The sequence below is a fragment of the Staurois parvus genome, unplaced genomic scaffold (assembly GCF_062004578.1).
Source record: "Staurois parvus isolate SC_StPar_1 unplaced genomic scaffold, SC_StPar_1.0 ptg000014l, whole genome shotgun sequence".
Taxonomy (NCBI): domain Eukaryota; kingdom Metazoa; phylum Chordata; class Amphibia; order Anura; family Ranidae; genus Staurois; species Staurois parvus.
Window position 1 is genome coordinate 4,775,763 of NW_028317810.1, and position 21,346 is coordinate 4,797,108.

Here is a 21,346-nt window from a genome sequence, read left to right on the forward strand (position 1 = left end):
GTCATGCCAGTGTCAGAATGTCTGCTGCAGTCCTACTAAATGTCGCTGATCGCCTCCCTCACTAGTAGGTAAAAAAAAAAAAAACTCCAAGTATCTATACCGCCATTTGTAAATGCTATAACTTTCACGTAAACCAATTAATTTTCACGTATTGGGATTTTTTTTTTTTTAGCAAAGACATGTCACAGAATACATTTTGGCCTACATTTATGACGAAATTTGATTTTTTTTTTACATTTTTTTACTGGACATGTTTAATAGCAAAACGTCCAAATACAGTTATTTTTTGTCAAAATTGTTGAATTTTTTTTACTTTTTTAATAGCGCAAAAAATAAAAAAACAGGCGACCAAATACCACCTGAAAGAAAGCTCAATTCATGGGGAAATAAGAGACGTAAATTTAATTTGGGTGCAGCGTTGCATGACTGCGCAATTAACACAGTGCCATAGCACAAAAAATGGCCTGGTCAGGAAGGGGGGTAAATCATCATGAGGGTAAGTGGTTAAGGAACATCTGTACTAAGAACAATGTAGGCTGTAGTTGCTGAGCACTTTCTTAAAATGAAGGTTGCTTAACTAACTCTTGAGTACCCAAATATGCCAAATCTAGAGTATAGTCATAACACCTAGTCTTCAGTTTGTTTTAAGTCAAATGCTGATTAGGAATTGCACAGTAATTGAATAATGTATTCTGATTATAAAATTTGCTAAACTGACAGGTGATTTTACTCTTATTTCTATTAAAATATAGGTGTTGACTGTGACATTGACGTACCCAAGACTATTCAGATGGTAAGATCTCAGAGATCAGGAATGGTTCAGACTGAAGCACAGTACAGGTTTATATACATGGCTGTACAGCATTATATAGAAACCTTGCAGCGCAGGATTGAAGAGGAGCAGGTAAGCCTTTCACTGTGTGGCATAACGAAAATAAATGATCTAGGTTTAATGATCTGTAAATTTTTTTGTAAAGGTACACACTTGGGAACTATGTGTAGTGACCGGCAAATCAAACCAGTCCTGGTGGCAGGTGTTCCTTATCTAGATAGTTTGGTATGCCAGAAGTGTCTGGCTTCTGTTCCAGACATCAATACTATGTTTAGGAATTGCAAGTATACTAGTATTCTACAACCAGTCAGATGTTGCATTTCATTTTCTACCACAAACTGCAAGAATTAGTTGCACTCCTCCTAGGGGCATATTTATAAGGCTGTAAATGTGACTTTTGCCAAACATTTAATCACAGTCATTTAAAACACATGCGTCAAGATTAATTTGTAGTGAATGCTTGGTGAATGTCATATTCATTTCTTTGTAGTGGGCCAGGGCCCATTATTCCCAGCAAAATGTGAATATATGTAAGAAATCGAGTTTATATTGCAAATGATGTAAGGGTGTATTTAAAGTTGAGTTTAGGCTATTAGCTCAGTTTTGCAGTTAAAAATTGTTTATCGGGTGGAATCCATGTAGTGTTTTCATTTTTATAGTGCAGGGGTCTCCAAACTTTCTAAACAAAAGGCCTGTTTATTGTCCTTTTAGAGTTTTGAAGGACTGGACTGTGGCCATTGGGAGTTGAAATTGTCCTCGCGTCAGTTGGAGTAAACAATACATCGTTGGAATTAGGGGGAGGAATAGTGCCCCATCATTGGTGTCAGTGGGAAAAATAGTGCCCCATAATTAGTGCCAGTTTGAGGAATGGAGCCCCATAGTTTGTGTTATTGGTAGAACTTGTTCCGCATTGCTAATGTCAGTAGCAGGATTTCTACCCCATTGTTTTTGTCAGTGCATGGAATAGGGTATTGTTTCAATGAGAGGAAAAGAGCCCCAATGGCCAGATAACGGCAAGCAAAGGGCCCAGGTTTGGAGGCCACTGTTATAGTGCATTGATTTGACTAAACTTGAGTGCAGATTCTGTGTCTACTTCAAATATAGCTTGTGTACTCGCTAGAGGTGTTAAAAATGCCAAGTGAAAAATTCTGAATTTACTGTAAATCCTTTCCCAGTTTTACTATTTTGGCTAGAATTATTTATTACAGCCAGGTCTTGTACTTTCACTTGTCCAGTATTTGCATGGGGAAAAAGTCAAAGGCTGCTGCCATAATTTTCATTTTCCTCAAGTCACATGAGATCAATAAATGCCTCTGCATCAGTAGTCAGTATAAGCAATAAATGCCTCTGCAACAGTCGTCAGCGGGTGTAAAAAATGCCCTTGCATCAGTGATCAGTTGGAGTAAATAAAATTCCCCGCATCGGTAGTAGTGATAAATGCCTTGGTGTCAGTTATTGGGAGTAATTACCTCTGCATAGGTGAGAGCAATAAATGCCTGGTGTCAGATGTCAGTGGTAGTGATAAATGTCAGTAGTCAGTTTGAGGTTTGAATACCTCTGCCCCAGTGGAAGTAATAAATGCCCTGATGTTAGCCCTTTGTCAGTGGACAGTCGGAAATGGTACCCCATCTTTAGTGTTTAGTAGTACTTTCCTAGTAGCATATTAATGTCCTGTGCTGTTACTGGTATCATTGCCATGGCTGGGGCGATACAGTCACTATTGGTAATGAGATCACTACGCTTTTGCCTATTCTGTGTTAAAGCACCCACTGCCACTCTTTATACAGGGCTTTCTTATTGCAAAGGCAAGTCTATGGCAACCACAACCATCTTGCTAAATGCAAATGATTCAATATTTCATAAATTGGTCTGCATGTAATTTGAATCCATTCTATTCTCTGTAGTGGGAGAAAGGAGGTTTGTTTGTTACAGTTTACTTCAAAAAATGTATACAGAATGAAATAAGCTGCATTTTCTTTAAACCAACATCATTTTTAAATGCCTCATCCCTAGAACAGGACATTTCCTCTGTGTATACCTATGACTTGGCAATGACAATGATGGGTGGAACAAAGATTTTCTTTAGAAATCCATATAAATAACAGAGAGAACCACAGGTGAAGGTGGGGTAACTCAGTTGATAAATCTCTGACTCACCTAATAAATAATGGTGTGGGTGCTGAACCCTAAAAACTAAAAAAGATATTCCACAGCTGTAGAGAACAGACTGCTAGAAATAGGTAATTAATCACCCATGCAGAGTAGCTAATTGAAAAAAGATATACAAAACTGTATTGTTAATTCATCTATAAAATTGCAAAAGGAGTATTGGTGATGCCTTCCAATCATGAACTCACATAAATGTCAGCCAAAGAAAACAATTGAAAAATGCAGTTTCTTTAGAAATGCTAGCAATGTGGACAAGTTTGTAGGCAGTGACATTGGGAGCAGATGACTCTGTCATCCTTGTATTGAAGTGTATCAGGCAGCAGTTTAATCATACCAGTGCTGACATACCACCAACACATCTAGCAGGCTGATTGTGCAGTATAATGTTTGCCCAATAGTGTTTGTGTACCTGCCCAAAATTCCACTATTGACGCACCCACATCATTGTTTCATTGCATGGGGGCTGGGAAAGGTACAGCAGGGCAGATAGCCAGTCTTTTCCACTGATTTTTCACAATGCTTTCTTTGTCCTGGGCTGTTGGGAGTAGGGTGGAGAGAGGTGGAGTAAACCCATTCAGCATTAGCCGCTATGATCCTACCGCTGATGACAACCCTAACATGGTGATGCTGGCGCTACCTTATGAGAAATACTCGAGGGCAGAAAAAAATGTCTGGTCACTTAGCACAGTAGGCTGGAGTGACCAGTCTGCACAAGAGAAAATGGCAGCTGTTCTGAAGATTTTTTTTTTTTGTAATAGAATAGGGCTTGCTGCAGTGATGCAAGTGGATTGCGTAAGGTAAGCTTGCTGCTACACTATTCACTGCTATATCCTATGTGTCTGGAGTTCAGGTTTAAGATAAAAATGTATAACATTATATAAATGTGATATCAGTTTAAGCTTTATGTTTTAAATCATGCCTCGCAATGTATGGGTTCTTTTATTTATTTTTTGCGTTCTTTGAATTTAAGTGAGCTGATGCTATGAAAACAATATTTTCTGTACTCAGAAATGTACACCCTGACTCCTGTCAGTCTGGGTGATCCTGAGAGTTTAGCAGTCCTCCAGCTCCTCTTCCCCTTCTCCCTCCTCTCCTATAGGCCGTTCTGTTTCAGAGTTTTCTTCATGCACATGCATTTGTTTCTTCCCCCCCCCCCCCCTTGTGTCCAGACTGAGCTCTCACTGTGTCAGTGACACAGACAAACATGAGAACTTCAGCCCTGTCGACCTTTCTCAGAAGTGCTCTCCCTCTACAGAGTGGAGCAGGGAAGCGGCTGAAGAACATTTTAGTTATTGAGTTCTTGTCCAGTAATGTCCCCTAAAGTTGCAATTCCCACAGCTCAGCAGACTGTTATGTGCCTCCTTTTATGGTTAACAGTGTGATGTCATGGAAACAGAGGCACATGACAGCTGAAGCAGTCAGGAGTGAGGGGGCGGATCACTCCAGATGTAACCGCCCCCTCTTAACTTTCAGACTTGAAGTGGACCGTTACTTAAACCTAACCAGGACTTGAAATGGTCACAGCAAAATCAGAGCAACACATGATGGAAAGAAAAGCTGTTTTATGGTGAGGGCAGTTAGTGCTATTTATTGGTACTATCCCATACTTCCTTTTAATTGGTCCATGTATTCTTCTGTTTTCAGAAAAGTAAGAGGAAAGGGCATGAATACACAAATATCAAATATTCCCTTTCTGAACAGACAGGAGACCAGAGCCCTCTTCCTCCTTGTACACCCACACCATTGCCAACACCCACACTTCCAGAGTAAGTAAAATGATTTTGTATATTCTTACAAGTATTTTGAGGATGTGACAATGTTCTGCTCTTTTTTTTGTTCGCAGCATAAAGAATGATAATTCTCATCTGTCTGCTTTGTAGTGATTGAGACAATTTAAAATGAGGATTGATCTAAACTGTCTAATATCTAGACAAAGTGAGGCATTAAGGCTAAACATAAATATTAAATACAAGGCTCAATTCAGAATTCAGTATCGAGAAGAATTATTCTTTGAAAAAGAACCTGTCACTATCAGAATGCGGTTCTGAGTTTTTTTTGCAGGCGGGTTCCACAGAAGTCTTTTCCATCCTTTCTTCACTATTTGAGTTACTGATCAGATGTAGATCAGTTGTTGAAACACTCAGTATGCACATGCTTGTTCTAGGTCCCTGGCTTTCACTAAGTGATGGAGCATGGATAAGCATGACAACTCTAAATCGTGAACTTGGCAGAGCAAGTCAGCAGTGACAGCTCCAATGATTCTATCTTGTAGTGTTATATTTAAAGCCCAACTCTAGGCTGGAAGTCTGCTTGTGACATCAGAATCTGACAAAAGAACCACAGGCATGACATACGTTAGCACAGCATTCTGTAGATCATAAGCAAAGAAGAGATGATGCAAACGGACTACTCTACAACAAATATTTACCGTATTTTTCGCTCCATAAGACTCACCTGACCATAAGATGCACCTAGGTTTTAGAGACAGAAAACAGGAAAAAAAAATTCTGAACTAATGGACTGCAGACATAGTACAGGAGATGACCAGAGACTACGGACAGCACAGGGATGACCAGAGACTGCGGACGGTACAGGAGATGACTGCTGACCTTTGGGGAGGGGGGGAGCGGGTTCCTGAATTTGACAGGTACCTGCTCTTACTTCCGTGGAGTTGTTCTTTGATCTTACCTGTTCCTCTATCCAGCCGCGCGCTGTCTTCCCGGCTTCTGTAGTGTGGGCGCTCGGCATGACAGCCGGGTGCCCAGTGCGTATGAGCGAGAAGCACTTGTGCTTTGTGATTGGTCCGGCGGCTTCTGGGATCTGTCATGTGTCCCAGGTACCGCCTTACCATTCACAAAAAGCACTGCTTCTTGCACATGCGCACGTGGCACCTGGCTGTCAAGCCTAGCGCCCACACTACAGAAGCCGGGAAGACAGCGCGCCACTGGATAGAGGAACAGGTAAGGTCAAAGAACAACTCCGCGGAAGTAGGAGCGGGTACCTGTCAAATTCAGGTACCCGCTCCCCACCTCCCCACCTCCCCAAAGGTCAGCAGTCATCTCCATAAGGTCCCGCTGCAGAGCTGAGCAGCCGGCCCGGTATTCTGACACGGCGGCTGTGGAAATACCGGACCAGCTGCTCCATATTCGCTCCATAAGACGCACTGACATTTTCCCCCCTTTTTTGTGGGGAAAAAAGTGCGTCTTATGGAGCGAAAAATACGGTATTTGTGACTCATATGGTCAGAAGAGAATAGAAAGCCCTGCAACATAAAGCAGAATGGTAGGATCACCGGGTATCAAGACCCTGTTCATACCTGACGTGTCGGAGCTGCGCTGATCAGCCTTGCCTTGCTAGTCCATCAAGACTAGGCAATTTTGCTTTGTTTACAGTCAGCTCAGTTCACGCCACTGTGATGTGGAGGTGTACCCTGAAATAGGTAAGACATGCAGTACTTTTTTCCTTCACTGCTGGTGCGATGCAGCATATCTCATTGCTCACTGCACACCACCAACTGTATTCTAACACAGCTACTGGTGTGAACAGGCCTTTATTCTGCAGCACCATCTTACAACAAAATATAAGAAAGGTAAAAATAAAGCGAAGTGTCAATATCATAATTTGGGTTAACATAAAATTTAGATTTAAAATATATTCACACAAAAATGGAGATTGAGACAACGCTACAATGAAAGTTATTTCCATTTTACCGTAAAGATTGTTATAGATGATGTGTGGTCTTTCTAATAAAAGTATACTGATATGAAACTTGCATCCCTTCAAACTTTTTCATATTTGTATAGGGAATCTATTTAAATTGCTATAAGGAGTGATTATTGGAGAATTGCTTGTTATCGATTATACCATAGATGATGTGCCTTGCAGTAAAATAATTTCCTTGAATTCTCAAGGGATCCTGCTGGCCTAAAACCTCCAGCACTAACTATCAGCAGCATTTTCTGTTGTGCCTCTGGGGAGTACAGCAATTGAATTTCCTTACGCCAGTTTGATGTAGCTTGCAGAAATTTAACTCTTTTACCATGTGTAATCTTGGTAGTGTGTCATATTGTCTGACCTCTCATGGTTGAATTTAATGACGGTCTCTGCTAAATGTTGTTTGCTTCCGAACTAGCTACATAACATAAAAACAAAAACATACTTGGGGTTGATTTACTAAATTAGTAGAGTGTGTTCATGGTGCAAAGGGATTGTTTTGCACAGAGACAAATGGGGATTGATTTACCAAAGACAAATAGTCTATGCCCTGCAAGTGCACTTGCTCTAGATTTGAGGAGAAGCTCTGAAATGAGGGGATGCTTTTCTCATTTCTGTCATTCAATCACGTGCAAGCAAAAATGCTGTAATTTCAAATTTTCCTTTAATATGTTTATGTATTCTTTGAAAAGTGAAGCGTTACCTAATTTATTAAGCTCTGGGCCAACTGCATTGGCAGTGCACAGCATATTTGCCTTTAGTAAATCAACCCCTTAGAATGTTAAATGTAGAACTGCACATTAACTTTAGCCCCTTTTTCATTAGAAAGACAGATGGTTCTGATCCTACAAAAATATCCTGCTTTGCCATTAGAATGGAGTTCTTCTTTACAGTAATAGTTAAAAGTGAAGAGGATTACTCATCATCTATGATATACACCTCACCTTAATCCATTGTAAATTCAGGTGCAGTTATCAAGCACCGGTCTTTCTGTAATGGATATCACATACAGACTTGCAGACTATGTAATCCTCTGTCAACGTATTTATGTGTTGATCACTTTGTTTCCATTGTGTGTGATTCCATAACGTAGGAAATAAAAAAAAAAAAAAGTAGAAATTAAAAAATATTTTCTAGATAAGCTATTATTGTGAAGACTGTGTCTTTACAGTAATAAATAAAAGGACTAAATCCTTTTCTGAAGTGCCAATGTCGTGCAACTCATGGCTATTTGCCACCATCTTTTAAATGACATGGTTTGTGCTAGGTACATCGTTTTCTCTTCTTTGAGAAAGTGCCGTGCCTAGCCCGAATCCTGTCAGAATAGAACCTGTTCCTGCTTGCATCTTAATGAAGAATATTATTTTGATCGTGGTGTGTACCATTCCTGTTGCTGGTATAATAGTTTGCTTCCGTGAAAAAGCCAAGCCAGCACCTGAGATGTGATTGTGGAGTGAGGAGCCTGCTCTTACCTTGCGTGGCATGTGAAATATTTTAATATATTTTCACTGAGACGCATAAACTGAAGAAGAAAAAGAGGGAAGATAGACATTGTCACTTCTCTATATTCTACACTTGAAAGAAGAGAAATTGGTGTGTTGTCCCTTTTTAAATGACAAATATTCATACTATCTCCCGAACATACAAGACAGTAGACAAAAACTCATTTAACATGAAATTAAGTTTGTGTTCAAACACAAATGTGATTAAGTACATAAATCAGTGTAGCACTGATCCATTGTGAAAGTGCTCCTCTCTCCCACCACATTATTATTATTATTATTATTATAGTATTTATATAGCGCCAAAGGGTTTGCTCAGCGCTGTACAATAGCAGGGGTACAGAACATGGGACAGGACAGAAACAATACAATACACAAGGGGTTCGAGGGCCCTGCTCTTTCGAGCTTACAATCTAGAAGGGAGGGGAAGTGGAACAAGAGGAAATGGCTGTGGGGAATGAAGTGGTAGGAGGAGTGGAGGAGGTCAGTTGTCAGATGAGGGTGGGGTAGGCCTCCCCGAAGAGGTGGGTCTTCAGGGTGCGCCTGAAGGTGATGAGGGTAGGTGACAGTCTAATGGACTGGGTTAGGGAATTCCAGAGGATGGGGGAGGTCCTGGAGAAATCCTGCAATCGGGCGTGGGAGGAGGAGACCAGGGAGCTAGAGAGTAGGAGGTCTTGTGAGGAGCGAAGGGCACGGGTAGGGTGGTATTTAGGCATCAGGTTGGTTAGGAAGTTTGGGGCGGCGTTGTGAATGGCTTTGTAGGTCAGGGTTAGCAGTTTGAATTTGATGCTTTGGGCAATCGGGAGCCAGTGAAGGCATTGGCAGAGGGGGGTGGCAGATGTGGGGCAGCTGGTGAGGTGGATTAGTCTTGCCGCTGAATTCAGGATCGAGGTGGGGGAGAAGACCATTAAAACACAAAGCAGCGTACCAGATGCCCACACCCCATAATGAAAGCGGTCTCTGTACGCTTGATCTCAATTGTCAAAAGCCATGTTGCTTTTTCTTATAAATAGACTCCAGCAGCATCAGGCAGGCCAATATAACACCATAGGGGAGAAAAGGGAAGACTCCATAGTGTAATAAAATACCAGTACTTTTATTGAAAAGAAAATGAGGTACCTCACAAGATTAAATATATTGAGAGACACAGGCCAAAAAGGGGGTATTTATCTTGTATATGGACTGCTACTGGCTTCACCTTCTAAGTTTTCTTATATGTCTGACTGGGAGAAGGATCTTGGAGCAGACAGAGTGGTTGAAGAATGGCATAAGTGCTTCCTGAGATCCTATTCTGGCATTATGAATGTAACCTTGATGGAAGCCAGTATGAAAATGCTTACGTGATAGTACCTGGTTCCCACACGTTTAGCTAAAATGTATCCGTGTGCTTCTCCCCTCTGTTTTCGAGGATGTCGCATGAGTGAATCCATGTGTCATATCTGGTGGGGAAATGTCCACAGATTCATGGCTTTTGGAATGGCATCTTTGCTCTGTTGCGTAGAGTCACGGGGGTTCCCATTCCTCAGACCCCTTCTGTTGCATCAGCGGAGGATGTTCCTTGACATTTGCAACTCCTGATTTTCTACGTTCTATTAGTTGCAAAGATGACCATTGCTAAGGCCTGGAAGCAACCCTCAGTGTCTGTGACCCAGGCAAAGAATAAAATCACCTGGATTATGATGCAGGAAAACGCTGTCAGTGTGCTCCGTGATACAGTGGCTACATTTGAAAAAATGTGGGAACCCTGGGCTAAATATATGAATGTTGTATTGTGATTGCTCCTCTCAGGAGAGGGGGTGGGTGCCTCCTTGACATCCCTTTCCGGACCTATCTTTCTGACTCCTTTCCTCTTCCTTTTCTTCTTTCTACTCTGGTATTCTGTTACCAGCTTCTGGTGTTAAGAAGAAAATCTCAGGGAGCTGTTTGGGGTGACTAGTACTTTTTTTTTTTTGGGGGGGTTAAGTTGAATGGTGTTCTGGAATGTTGAACGCTGCCCTCCCTATTTCGTAGGTTAAAAAACATCTGTTTAGCTGTGTTTGCATAACGCATTTATGCGCATTTGCGTTTAGAAGCGGTTTTTAAAGATGAGCACAGGAGAACCTCCCAAATGTACAGAATGCACTGAAAAGTGGTAAATTATTAACTATTTCAGGCTGTTTCAGAGAAATACAGAGAGTAGAAGCAGAGAGCAGAAAGTGTTGAGATTAGCTTAGGTGTGAGTTGCTCATTAACATTTCTTTTGTTTCCAAGGGTGGGAAAGGTGTCTGGTGGAGTGAGCTATTAAGGCCACCTGGCAGGGGGTCTTCATAAGATATTTGAGGTGTGAATTGGTCATTACAATGTGTGACAAGCTTGGTAGGAACATCCTGTGTTCAGTGTTTTGTCCATTTTAGTACCTTGAAAACGCTTTGCATACATTTTTCATGATGAAAAAAGGCTCTGGACAGCAACGGGAACTGGAAGAGTTAAAACAAATTTGCAAATGCTTGTAAACGTGATTTGTCGCATTTAGCCGCGTTTTGCGTTTGAAAAGCTGATAAAATCGACTGCTGAACACAAGTTTTCTGCATTCAAAAAAACGACTGTAAACCCATGCCTGTAAACGACTGTAAACGAAGATGTGTACATGGACACATAGGAAAACATTAGGGAGAGTTCAGGGGCTGCTGAAAAAAATGTTGAACAGCTCCTAAACATGAGTTTATCAGCTGCAGTGTACATGAGCCCTTAACGTCAGCTTGTTAAGTTAAACTTTGACAATAAAACCTGGAAGCTGGTTGGTTTTTATGCAGAGCTGCAACAAATTTTGCAAACTCCAATTTTAGTAACTGTCCTCCATAGTTTCTTGACACTAAGCGCAGATTATTTTGGTTTAAATTTTTTTATGTTCTACATTTGCATGCTAGACCTGGGATTCACATATTCTTAAATTAATTCTTCCATCTGTACTATGCTGTACTTGTGCCGCAGAACACACTGCTACATGTACATAGCAGTGCAGTGTATCCAGCTCCTTGGAGGTAAAAAAGTTAAACTTTGGCCCTCCACCTAATCCCCAAGCTAGAAGCTCCTGAGCTGGATATAGATGGTTAGTTTTTGTTTTGATTAGCCATCAGGGTGAATGCAAAAAACAGATTCCTCCATCCACACAAGCTATATAGATGGAGGAGTTCTTCTCACAGGGACATTGTGTTCTGACAGCGGCTCTCACTGTTGTCATCTTACACTGATCAAGTGCTGCAACCACTGATCGACACTCAACAAAAGTTTTCCAACATGTCTGTTTTTGACAGAAGTTGATCTAACACACATCTATGCTCCTCTTTATTAATGAGAAGTAGAAAAAGGATACTTATCTTGGCTTGCCTGTGGAAACTTCTCTAAGAACTAAAGAGGTCATATTTACGGCTCGTTTTCACCAGATCTGTTTACCTGCAGGGTCAACACAAGAACACACAGACAACAGTGGTTTATTATGTGCCCTTTTCACACCATACATGTGTGGTAGTTTGCTCTACAAAAATTGAATAGTGCATGCTTTTTTTCACAGCGCAACTTGCAATACTGCATGTCATCACGTGTGGGGTATAGAGTTGAATGAGAGAAAAAAAAAGTATAACTCTAAAACGTGTGTGAACTGTACTCTCTGTAGGGGTGGTGTTGCAATGTACCACACTGTTTATTGACCCTTCATTCAAATCTAAGGGTTTTTGTCTATTTGGCTGTATAACAATGCAGAGATGCTGTATTTTCATGCAGTACATCACATCTCAGTGCAGTGTTGTGGTGTAAACAGTGCACACAGAAAACAATTTTCCCCATGCCTTTTGCCTTGAGCCTGTATTGATCAATACAGATAACTAAAGTTCAACTTTCACGCTGTGAATTAGCCTTTAGTCATGTCTGATGCACTTCTTATTCTGTAATAGATGTTTTTCCCAATGAAAAACACAAGGTGCAGGTAGGAATGTTTTACCCATGCCTTTTAATGTGGGTAGTCATGGTTAAATTCTATGAAGTTCGGTAATGAGTGTCAATTGAGCCCCAAATGGCATTTTGCATTATTTTTCTCTCTGCATTTTGCTCAATAGATATACAGCTGTTACATGACCCAGCTCTTTCATAGCCTGTCTGCAGGCAGGGAAACATAAGCTGGAGGAGCTTCTACTCTTTTGATGCTGGTCACATGTTCAAAAAAAAAAAAAAACACCTTTTGAGATACATAGTAAAAATAATTAATATCAATAAACTGTCTAAATCTTCATAGAAATATATATATATATATATATATATATATATACAGTCATGGCCGAAATTGTTGGCACCCTTGATATTTTTCCTGAAAATCAAGTATTTCACACAAAAAAGGTATTGCATTAACACATGTTTTGCTATACACATGTTTATTCCCTTTGTATGTATTGGAACAAATATAAAACAGAGGCAGAAAAGCAAATATGACATAATGTCACACAAAACCCCAAAAATGGGCTGGACAAAAGTATTGGCACCCTTAACTTAATATTTGGTTGCACACCCTTTGGAAAACATAACTGAAATCAGTCGCTTCCTATAACCATCAATAAGCTTCTGACACCTCTCACCCGGAATTTTGGACCACTCTTCCTTTGCAAACAGCTCCAGGTCTCTCTTATTGGAAGGACACCTTTTCCCAACAGCAATTTTAAGATCTCTCCACAGGTGTTCAATGGGATTTAGATCTGGGCTCATTGCTGGCCACTTCAGAACTCTCCAGCGCTTCTTTGCCATCCATTTCTGAGTGCTTTTTGACGTATGTTTGGGGTCATTGTCCTGCTGGAAGACCCAGGATCTTGGACGCAAACCCAGCTTTCTGACACTGGGCCCTACAGTGCGACCCAAAATCCTTTGGTAATCCTCAGATTTCATGATGCCTTGCACACAGTCAAGGCACCCAGTGCCAGAGGCAGCAAAACAACCCCAAAACATCATTGAACCTCCACCATATTTTACCGTAGGTACTGTGTTTTGTTCTTTGTAGGCCTCATTCCGTTTTCGGTAAACAGTAGAATGATGTGCTTTACTGAAAAGCTCTATCTTGGTCTCATCTGTCCACAAGACGTTTTCCCAGAAGGCTTTTGGCTTACTCAAGTACATTTTGGCAAACTGTAGTCTTGCTTTTTTATGTCTCTGTGTCAGCAGTGGGGTCCTCCTGGGTCTCCTGCCATAGCGTTTCATTTCATTTAAATGTCGACGGATAGTTCGCGCTGACACTGATGCTCCCTGAGCCTGCAGGACAGCTTGAATGTCTTTGGAACATGTTTGGGGCTGCTTATCCACCATCCGGACTATTCTGCGTTGCAATCTTTCATCAATTTTCCTCATCCGTCCACGACCAGGGAGATTAGCTACAGTGCCATGGGTTGCAAACTTCTTGATAATGTTGCGCACTGTGGACAAAGGCAAATCTAGTTCTCTGGAGATGGACTTGTAACCTTGAGATTGTTGATATTTTGCCACAATTTTGGTTCTCAGGTCCTCAGACAGTTCTCGTCTCCTCTTTCTGTTGTCCATGCTTAGTGTGGCACAGACAGACACACAATGCAAAGGTTAAGTGAACGTCTCTCCTTTTTATCTGCTTTCAGGTGTGATTTCTATATTGCCCACACCTGTTACTTGCCCCAGGTGAGTTTACAGGAGCATCACATGCTTGTAACATTCTTATTTATCCGCAGTTGTGAAAGGGTGCCAATACTTTTGTCCAGCCCATTTTTGGAGGTTTGTGTGACATTATGTCGAATTTGCTTTCTTTCCTCCCTTTTTTTGTTTTGTCCCAATACACACAAAGGGAATAAACATGTGTATAGCAAAACATGTGTTAATGCAATACGTTTCGTGAGAAATACATGATTTCCTGGAGAAATATCAAGGGTGCCAACAATTTCGGCCATGACTGTATATATATTTTAAATAAAATCTTTATTATTTTTTGGGCAATTGGACTGATTTCTGCCAGTCACAGGCTGTGTCACACCCCTCTAGCCTGTGTCCTAGAATAACAGGGAGGTGAACCCTACATCAATCAAGATGTAATATCCCACCTCCATTATATTTAGCTGGTTAGTGGTCATGGAGGGGGAGGGAGGGAGCGAGTAAGCCATAATTTACCAGTGTGTATACGGGGATAAGGATGAAATGCTCACCATAGAAACTCACTGAAAACTGAGAATGTGCAGTAGCTGCCAAAACCGCTGTGCAAAATCTCCAACTGCATTGGGGACTTGGACAGCTGGATCAACCAGTTTTTTTGCAGAATACAGAAAATGAATCCCATAGTGACAGCAGAACTACACTGCTTCTGAGCACTACAAACCAAAAATGCTATTTAATTCATTTTAATATTAAAAGCAAACTCACTCATTCATCCATGTCTCCATGCTTTATTTTGCTGAGAAATGCATTTGAAAAATAAAACCCTTGCATCTCTGCCTGTGGCCATCTTGAACAAGGGTGGATGATTCATGTAGCATTTATTTGGAATCCATCTGCCCCTAGCTCAGAAATGTAGACCGGAAGGTGTGCTTAGCTGAGAAAACTCCTCCTCCTTTCCTGAAGACTCCTGAGATGTAAGCCATAATTTGCTTAGACATGGAAACCAGGAAGTAACTTAAGAAAAGTAAAAAAAACCAAAAAACAGTAAATATAATATGCTTTCCTATTACTAATGCTAGCAGCATAAGGGTTAAAAATAGTCAATGTTGATTGAGGGAATTAAATTCCACTTGATTGAGTGAGTTTGAAAACCATGCAATACAGCATTTATTGATTAGTGGGTTTTTCTTATGATGTGGATTTAATGACATTTTAACCATTTCGCTGCTAGAGCAGTTTTTGCATTTTTTTTTTTGCTTACATGGTTAAAAAATTAGTTTAGACCTGAAGATTACACAAAACCCCCAAACATTATATATTTTCTGAATGCAGACACCCTAGAGAATAAAATGGTGGTAGTTCTAATTTTTTTATGCCACACAATATTACCACAAAGGTCAAGGAGATGCACAATTTCAGAAAAACACACTAAAGTGACTTTTAGGGCAAACAAACACAATATATTACCCACATTTTTGCTAAAATATAAAATATGAGGTTTCATTGAATAAATAGATGCCCAACATGTCAAGCCTTAAATTTGTGTGCACCCGTAACATGTCAAGCCTTAAATTTGTGTGCACCCGTAAAATGGTGACAAACTTCAGTACCCTATATTTTCTACAGGCATCGCCTTAAAAGCCCCCTATAGCTCGTTAGTTTAGTGTTATAGTGGAGGTCTTGTGCTAGAATTATTGCCTGCATGGCGGCATGCATGGCAATATGTAACGTGTATCACAATTGAGATTTTTTTTAAAAATTTGGCTGTGTTGGACTCCTGCCCGCTCATCCTTGTCACCCATTCTGTGAATGGGAAGACTGCAAGTCCTGACCTCTTTTGCGGCTGTTGGCTTGAAGTTCTTGTTCATTGATTCTTCCTGTCAGTGTGTATGAGGTAGGAGCACACAGATACACTTACAGGTCTGCAGGAGTCCTGCATGTCACCAGCGATCTGCTGAACCAGGCTCTCAAAGTAAATAGTAAATGCACATTTTTTTTTTACCTGCAAAAATGTGCATTTATTATTTTTTGTTTAAAAAGGGAACTTATCCTTTTAATGCATTCCCTGCGTTAAGGTAAAAAAAAACATTTTACAGCTTGCTGTCCTCACTCACCTCCCTACATACAGTGCCTTGAAACCGTATTCCTACCACTTGAAATTTCCCTCATTTTGTCATGTTACAACCAAAAATATAAATGTAGTGGAAGGAAAATGATAAATGGTTTTCAAAATTTTTGTTACAAATAAATATCTGAAAAGTGTAGCGTGCATTTGTATTCAGCCCCCTTTACTCTGATACCCCTAACTAAAATCTAGTGGAACCAATTGCCTTCAGAAGACACCTAATTTGTAAATAGAGTCCGCTTGTGTGTAATTTAATCTCTGTATAAATACAGTTATTCTGTGAAGCCCTCAAAGGTTTGTTAGAGAACATTAGTGAACAAACAGCATCATGAAGGCCAAGGAACACACCAGACAGGACAGGGATAAAGTTGTGGAGAACTGTAAAGCAGGGTTAGGTTATTAAAAAAAAATATCCCAAGCTTTGAACATCTCACTGTTCAATCCATCATCCGAAAATTGAAAGAGTTTGGCACAAATTTACCAAGACATGGCCATCCATCTAAACTGACAGGCCGGGCAAAGAGAGCATTAATCATAGAAGCAGCCAAGTGGCCCATGGTAACTCTGGAGGAGCTGCAAAGATACACAGCTCAGGTGGGAGAATCTGTCCACAGGGCAAATATTAGTTGTGCACTCCACAAATCTGGCCTTTATGGAAGAAAGCCATTGTTGAAAGAAAACCATAAAAAGTCCTGTTTGCAGTTTGCGAGAAGCCATGTGGGGGACACAGCAAACGTAGAAAAAGGTGCTCTGCTCAGGTGAGACCAAAATTGAACTTTTTGGCTTAAAAGCAAAATGTTACGTGTGGCAAAACTAACAGTGCACGTCACCCTAAACACACCATCCCCACCGTGAAACATAGTGGTGGCAGCATCATGTTGTGGGGATGCTTTTCTTCAGCAGGGACAGGGAAGCTGCTCAGAGTTGATGGGAAGATAGATGGAGCCAAATACAGGGAAATCCTAGAAGAAAAACTGTTAGGGTCTGCAAAACACTTGAGACTGGGGTGGAGGTTCATCTTCCAGCAGGAAAACAACCCTAAACATACAACCAGAGCTGCAATGGAATAGTTTAGATCAAAGTATATTCATGTATTAAAATGGCCCAGTGAAGGTCCAGACCTAAATCCAATTGGGAATCTGTGGCAAGACTTGAAAATTGCTGTTCACATATGCTCTCCATCCAGTCTGACAGAGCTTGAGCTATTTTGCAAAGAAGAGTGGACAACAATTTCACTCTCTAGATGTGCAAAGCTGGTAGAGACATACCCAAAAAGACTTGCAGCTGTAATTGCAGCAAAAGGTGGTTCTACAAAGTATTGACTCGGGGCACGCCACACTTTTCAGATATTTATTTGTAAAAAAATCAAAAACCATTTATCATTTTCCTTCCACTTCACAATTATGTGCCACTTTGTGTTGGTCTATCACATAAAATCCTAATGAAATACTTTTACGTTTTTGGTTGTAACATGACAAAATGTGGAAAATTTCAAGGGGTTTGAATACTTTCAAGGCACTGTACTTACCTGAGTCCTCCAAGTATGCACGTGTGCCCGCATACCAAGCGTTTTGCTATGGGGGCACATAGAGAAGAGGAGGAGCCAAGATCACCAGTGGAGAACCCCAGAAGAGGAAGTTCAGGGCTGCTGTGTGCAATACCAGAGCAGGTGAGTATAACATATTTATTATTTTAATTTGAAAAATATACCTTTAGTAACACATTAAATATTAACATTTCAGACTTCCTATACAGCTAGGTTCTTTTTTTTTCTTCTTATTTATTTCAAGAAAATGACTTTTAATTTTTTAAGATACCTGTATAGTACTCTGTAACAACTTACAATAAACAGAGTTGGGAAAAAAAAACATATCTGTATAGTTTCTGGTTTTGTCCTTTGAGTTTTCATGAAGAATAAGGGGTTTCATTTTGTAAGCCTGTCTGCTTCAAACCTACCCCAAAAAGTTTTATTTGTCATAGGAAAGTTTGAATTTCATGATTACTCCAGTCATGTTGATAAATAAGTACAGTTTTTTTGTTTTCCTTTTATCTGTAGAAGATTTAAATGGCAGACAGTAATTTATGGTCTGTCTTGGTCATAATGGACTTGGAACAGGTCACATTACAAAGAAGATTGACAGAGAATTTAGGAGATAAACTCATCCAGGGCTTAGTGTGAGTTGTGTTCAGTTATACCCTGTTTATGCAGATCCCTTGACATTTGGAATTAAATACAGGCTTAATCTGTCTTAAAGTGCTGTGATGCTACTCTGTCTGTAGCTCTGATCCAACCAGGTAAAAGAGCGATAATTAAAGATGTACGTGCTTTCACTTTTCATCTGCACTTGTGCGCCAAATGGTCTTTAAAGTGATGCTCTCATGAGAAGCATCAGTTGGAAGCTACCATTTTCTGTATGCTACTGCTGTAAACTAGTTCTGCATGTCGTTCACAGGTGTGAGCTGTTCAAGGTTTGCAACATTTCATTTTGGAAATTTTAATCATGCTAAGCTCCTTGATACCTAAAAACAATACAAACAGCGCAAAATAATTTGTTATAGTATTAGATCAGTATGAAAAAATTTATGAACAAAAATAAATATTAATATAAATCATAGTCCCACTCTAAAATTCGTGAAGAAAATATGACACGTGAAAAAATGAAGAAAAAACTTAAATATTCAGAAAGTCCTTTTTCTAAAGAAGTGTGCTTCCATGAAACATTAGTGCTCAAACCAATATATACCGCACTCACCAGATTATGGTGATAAAAACACCTTTTAGTTATTTATGGGATCCTAGACCCTTATATTATGCCTCCAAATCTTCACTCCACCACAGGAAAGTGTCAAGGTCCTACCTTTTCCCAGAGGTTATGTTACTCCATGTGTGGGCATCCATCTTGGATTTCTGCTGAGCATGGTGGGAAGCTTTTATGCCTTCAGGTCTCTGAGGTCCATCCCCCAGAGGGGTGTGGCTGAGTACATATAAGCCTGTGATCCGCACATGCTCTTTGCACTTGTGTCTTGTGTCTTTGTCTTCCTACAGCTCTGTGTATACGCTCGTGACTCTTCTGGTATTCTGACTCGGCTTGTGACTAAGACCATTCTCTGTGTTTTCCTTCGATCTGACCTTCCGTTGCTGAACCCGGCCCGTGACCTGTGATTCTCTGTCTACTGTTCTGTACTGTTTTGTCCTGTTGTTGTCGACTCGGCTTGCCTGACTACGCTATTGTCATTCTCACCAGCTACACGCCATTGGCGGCGGCCATTACCGCAGCCGGGGTGTCTCGGGGGCCGCGACCTAGTTCCTGGCTGCGTCAAGTCCATCCCCACCATCAGGGGCCCTGGTGAAGGGCAGCCTGGGACTTAGACTCCGCGCCCTGAGGGACTTCGGTCTGTTGGTGGTGGTTGTCGTCAGCCAGTGCGTTACCCTGCCACTAGGCCTACCTGTCCGTTCCACAGCCCTGCCTGACAGAAAGCTTTCCTCCAATTTCCAAGACCACCAGGTTCCACTTCCCAGAGATAATGTAATGTAGGAGAGACAAAATAACATACAATACAATACTGCAACACCCGGCTATATCAATCATCAAATACCAGGCCACTCACATGTTTAAAGATAAAAACCAGCATTTTAATTGCATAAGATGAATCCACAATCGTCACAAACTTCAGGGTAGTTTTCAGAGATCCCACGGTCAGCAGCAGATGACAGTATGAACAATCTCCCATACAAAAGATGACCCCCTGGAACGCAGCACACAATGGCGAGCGTTCCACTCACCGGAAGTGACGTAGTACGGCGGAACCGGAAGTGCGTCCTTGAGCCTTGATACCTACCTGTAAATTCCAGAAAGAGGGAGAGAGTGTTTGCTATGCCCCACTCTCATTTTTAAAATTGTATTATTTTTATTTTTTTTGTTTTTGTACAATAACAGCAAGACATTTCTAAGTGTACTGGACATGCAAAGTTGTTGGCTTTCTCTCAAAAGTGCTGTATGCCAGTCTGTGTGTGTGTGTGTGTGTGTGTGTGTGTGTGTGTGTGTGTGTGTGTGTATGTATATATGTATGTGTATATATACAGTGCCTTGAAAAAGTATTCATACCCCTTGAAATTTTCCTCATTTTTTTTATGTTACAACCAAAAACATCAATGTTTTTTATTGGGATTTTATGGGATAGACCAACACTAAGTGGCACATAATTGTGAAGTGGCAGGAAAATGATAAATGGTTTTCAATTTTTTTTACAAATATCTAAAAAGTGTGGCATGCATTTGTATTCTGCCCCCTGAATCAATATTTTGTAGAACCACCTTTTGCTGCAATTACAGCTGCAAGTCTTTTTGGGTATGTCTCTACCAGCTTTGCACATCTAGAGAGTGACATTTTTGCCCATTCTTCTTTGCAAAATAGCTCAAGCTCTGTCAAATTGGATGGAGAGCGTCTATGAACAGCAATTTTCAAGTCTTGCCACAGATTCTCAGTTGCATCTAGGTCTGGACTTTGACTGGTCCATTCTCACACTTGAATATGCTTTGTTATAAACCATTCCATTGTAGCTCTGGCTGTATGTTTAGGGTCCTTGTCCTGCTCAAAGGTGAACCTCCGCCCCAGTCTCAAGTCTTCTGCAGACTCTTAACAGGTTTTCTTCTAAGATTGCCCGGCATTTGGCTCCATCCATCTTCCTATCAACTCTGACCAGCTTCCCTGTCCCTGCTGAAGAAAAGCATCCCCACAGGATGATGTGCAGTGTTATTTTTCCGCCACACATAGCTTTTTGTTTTAGGCTAAAAAGTTGAACTTTGGTGTCATCTGAGCAGAGCACCTTCTTCCAAATGTTTGCTGTGTCCCCCACATGGCTTCTCGAAAACTGCAAACATGACTTCCTATATCCATTTAGGTGGATGGCCATGTCTTGGTAGGTTTGCAGTTGTGCCATACTTTTCCATTTTCGGATGATGGATTAAACAGTGCTCCATGAGATGTTGAAAGCTTGGGATATTTTTTTAATAACCTAACCCTGCTTTAAACCTCTCCACAACTTTATCCCTGACCTGTCTGGTGTGTTCCTTGGCCTTCATGATGCTGTTTGTTCAATAATGTTCTCTAACAAAGCTCTGAGGGCTTCACAGAACAGCTGTATTTATACAGAGATTAAACTACAAACAGGTGGACTCTATTTACTAATTAGGTGACGTCTGAAGGCAATTTGGTACCACTAGATTTTAGTTAGGGGTATCAGAGTAAAGGCTGAATACAAATACACTCAACTTTTCAGATATTTATTTGTAAAAAAGTTTAAAAACCATTTTTCATTTTCCCTCCACTTCACAATTATGTGCTAATCTGTGTGGGTCTATCACATAAAATC

At 40.7% G+C, this 21,346-nt stretch overlaps 1 protein-coding gene across 1 annotated transcript in view; it reads left to right on the forward strand.

The window, feature by feature from the left end:
• The window catches only part of PTPN11 (protein tyrosine phosphatase non-receptor type 11), a 111,458-nt gene that overhangs the window by 61,732 nt on the left and 28,380 nt on the right, over positions 1 to 21,346 (forward strand). The window contains exons 13-14 of the mRNA XM_089677009.1: positions 753 to 904; positions 4,646 to 4,767. Coding sequence (XP_089533135.1) covers positions 753 to 904; positions 4,646 to 4,767 — 274 coding nt within the window. The remainder of the gene's footprint in view (positions 1 to 752; positions 905 to 4,645; positions 4,768 to 21,346) is intronic.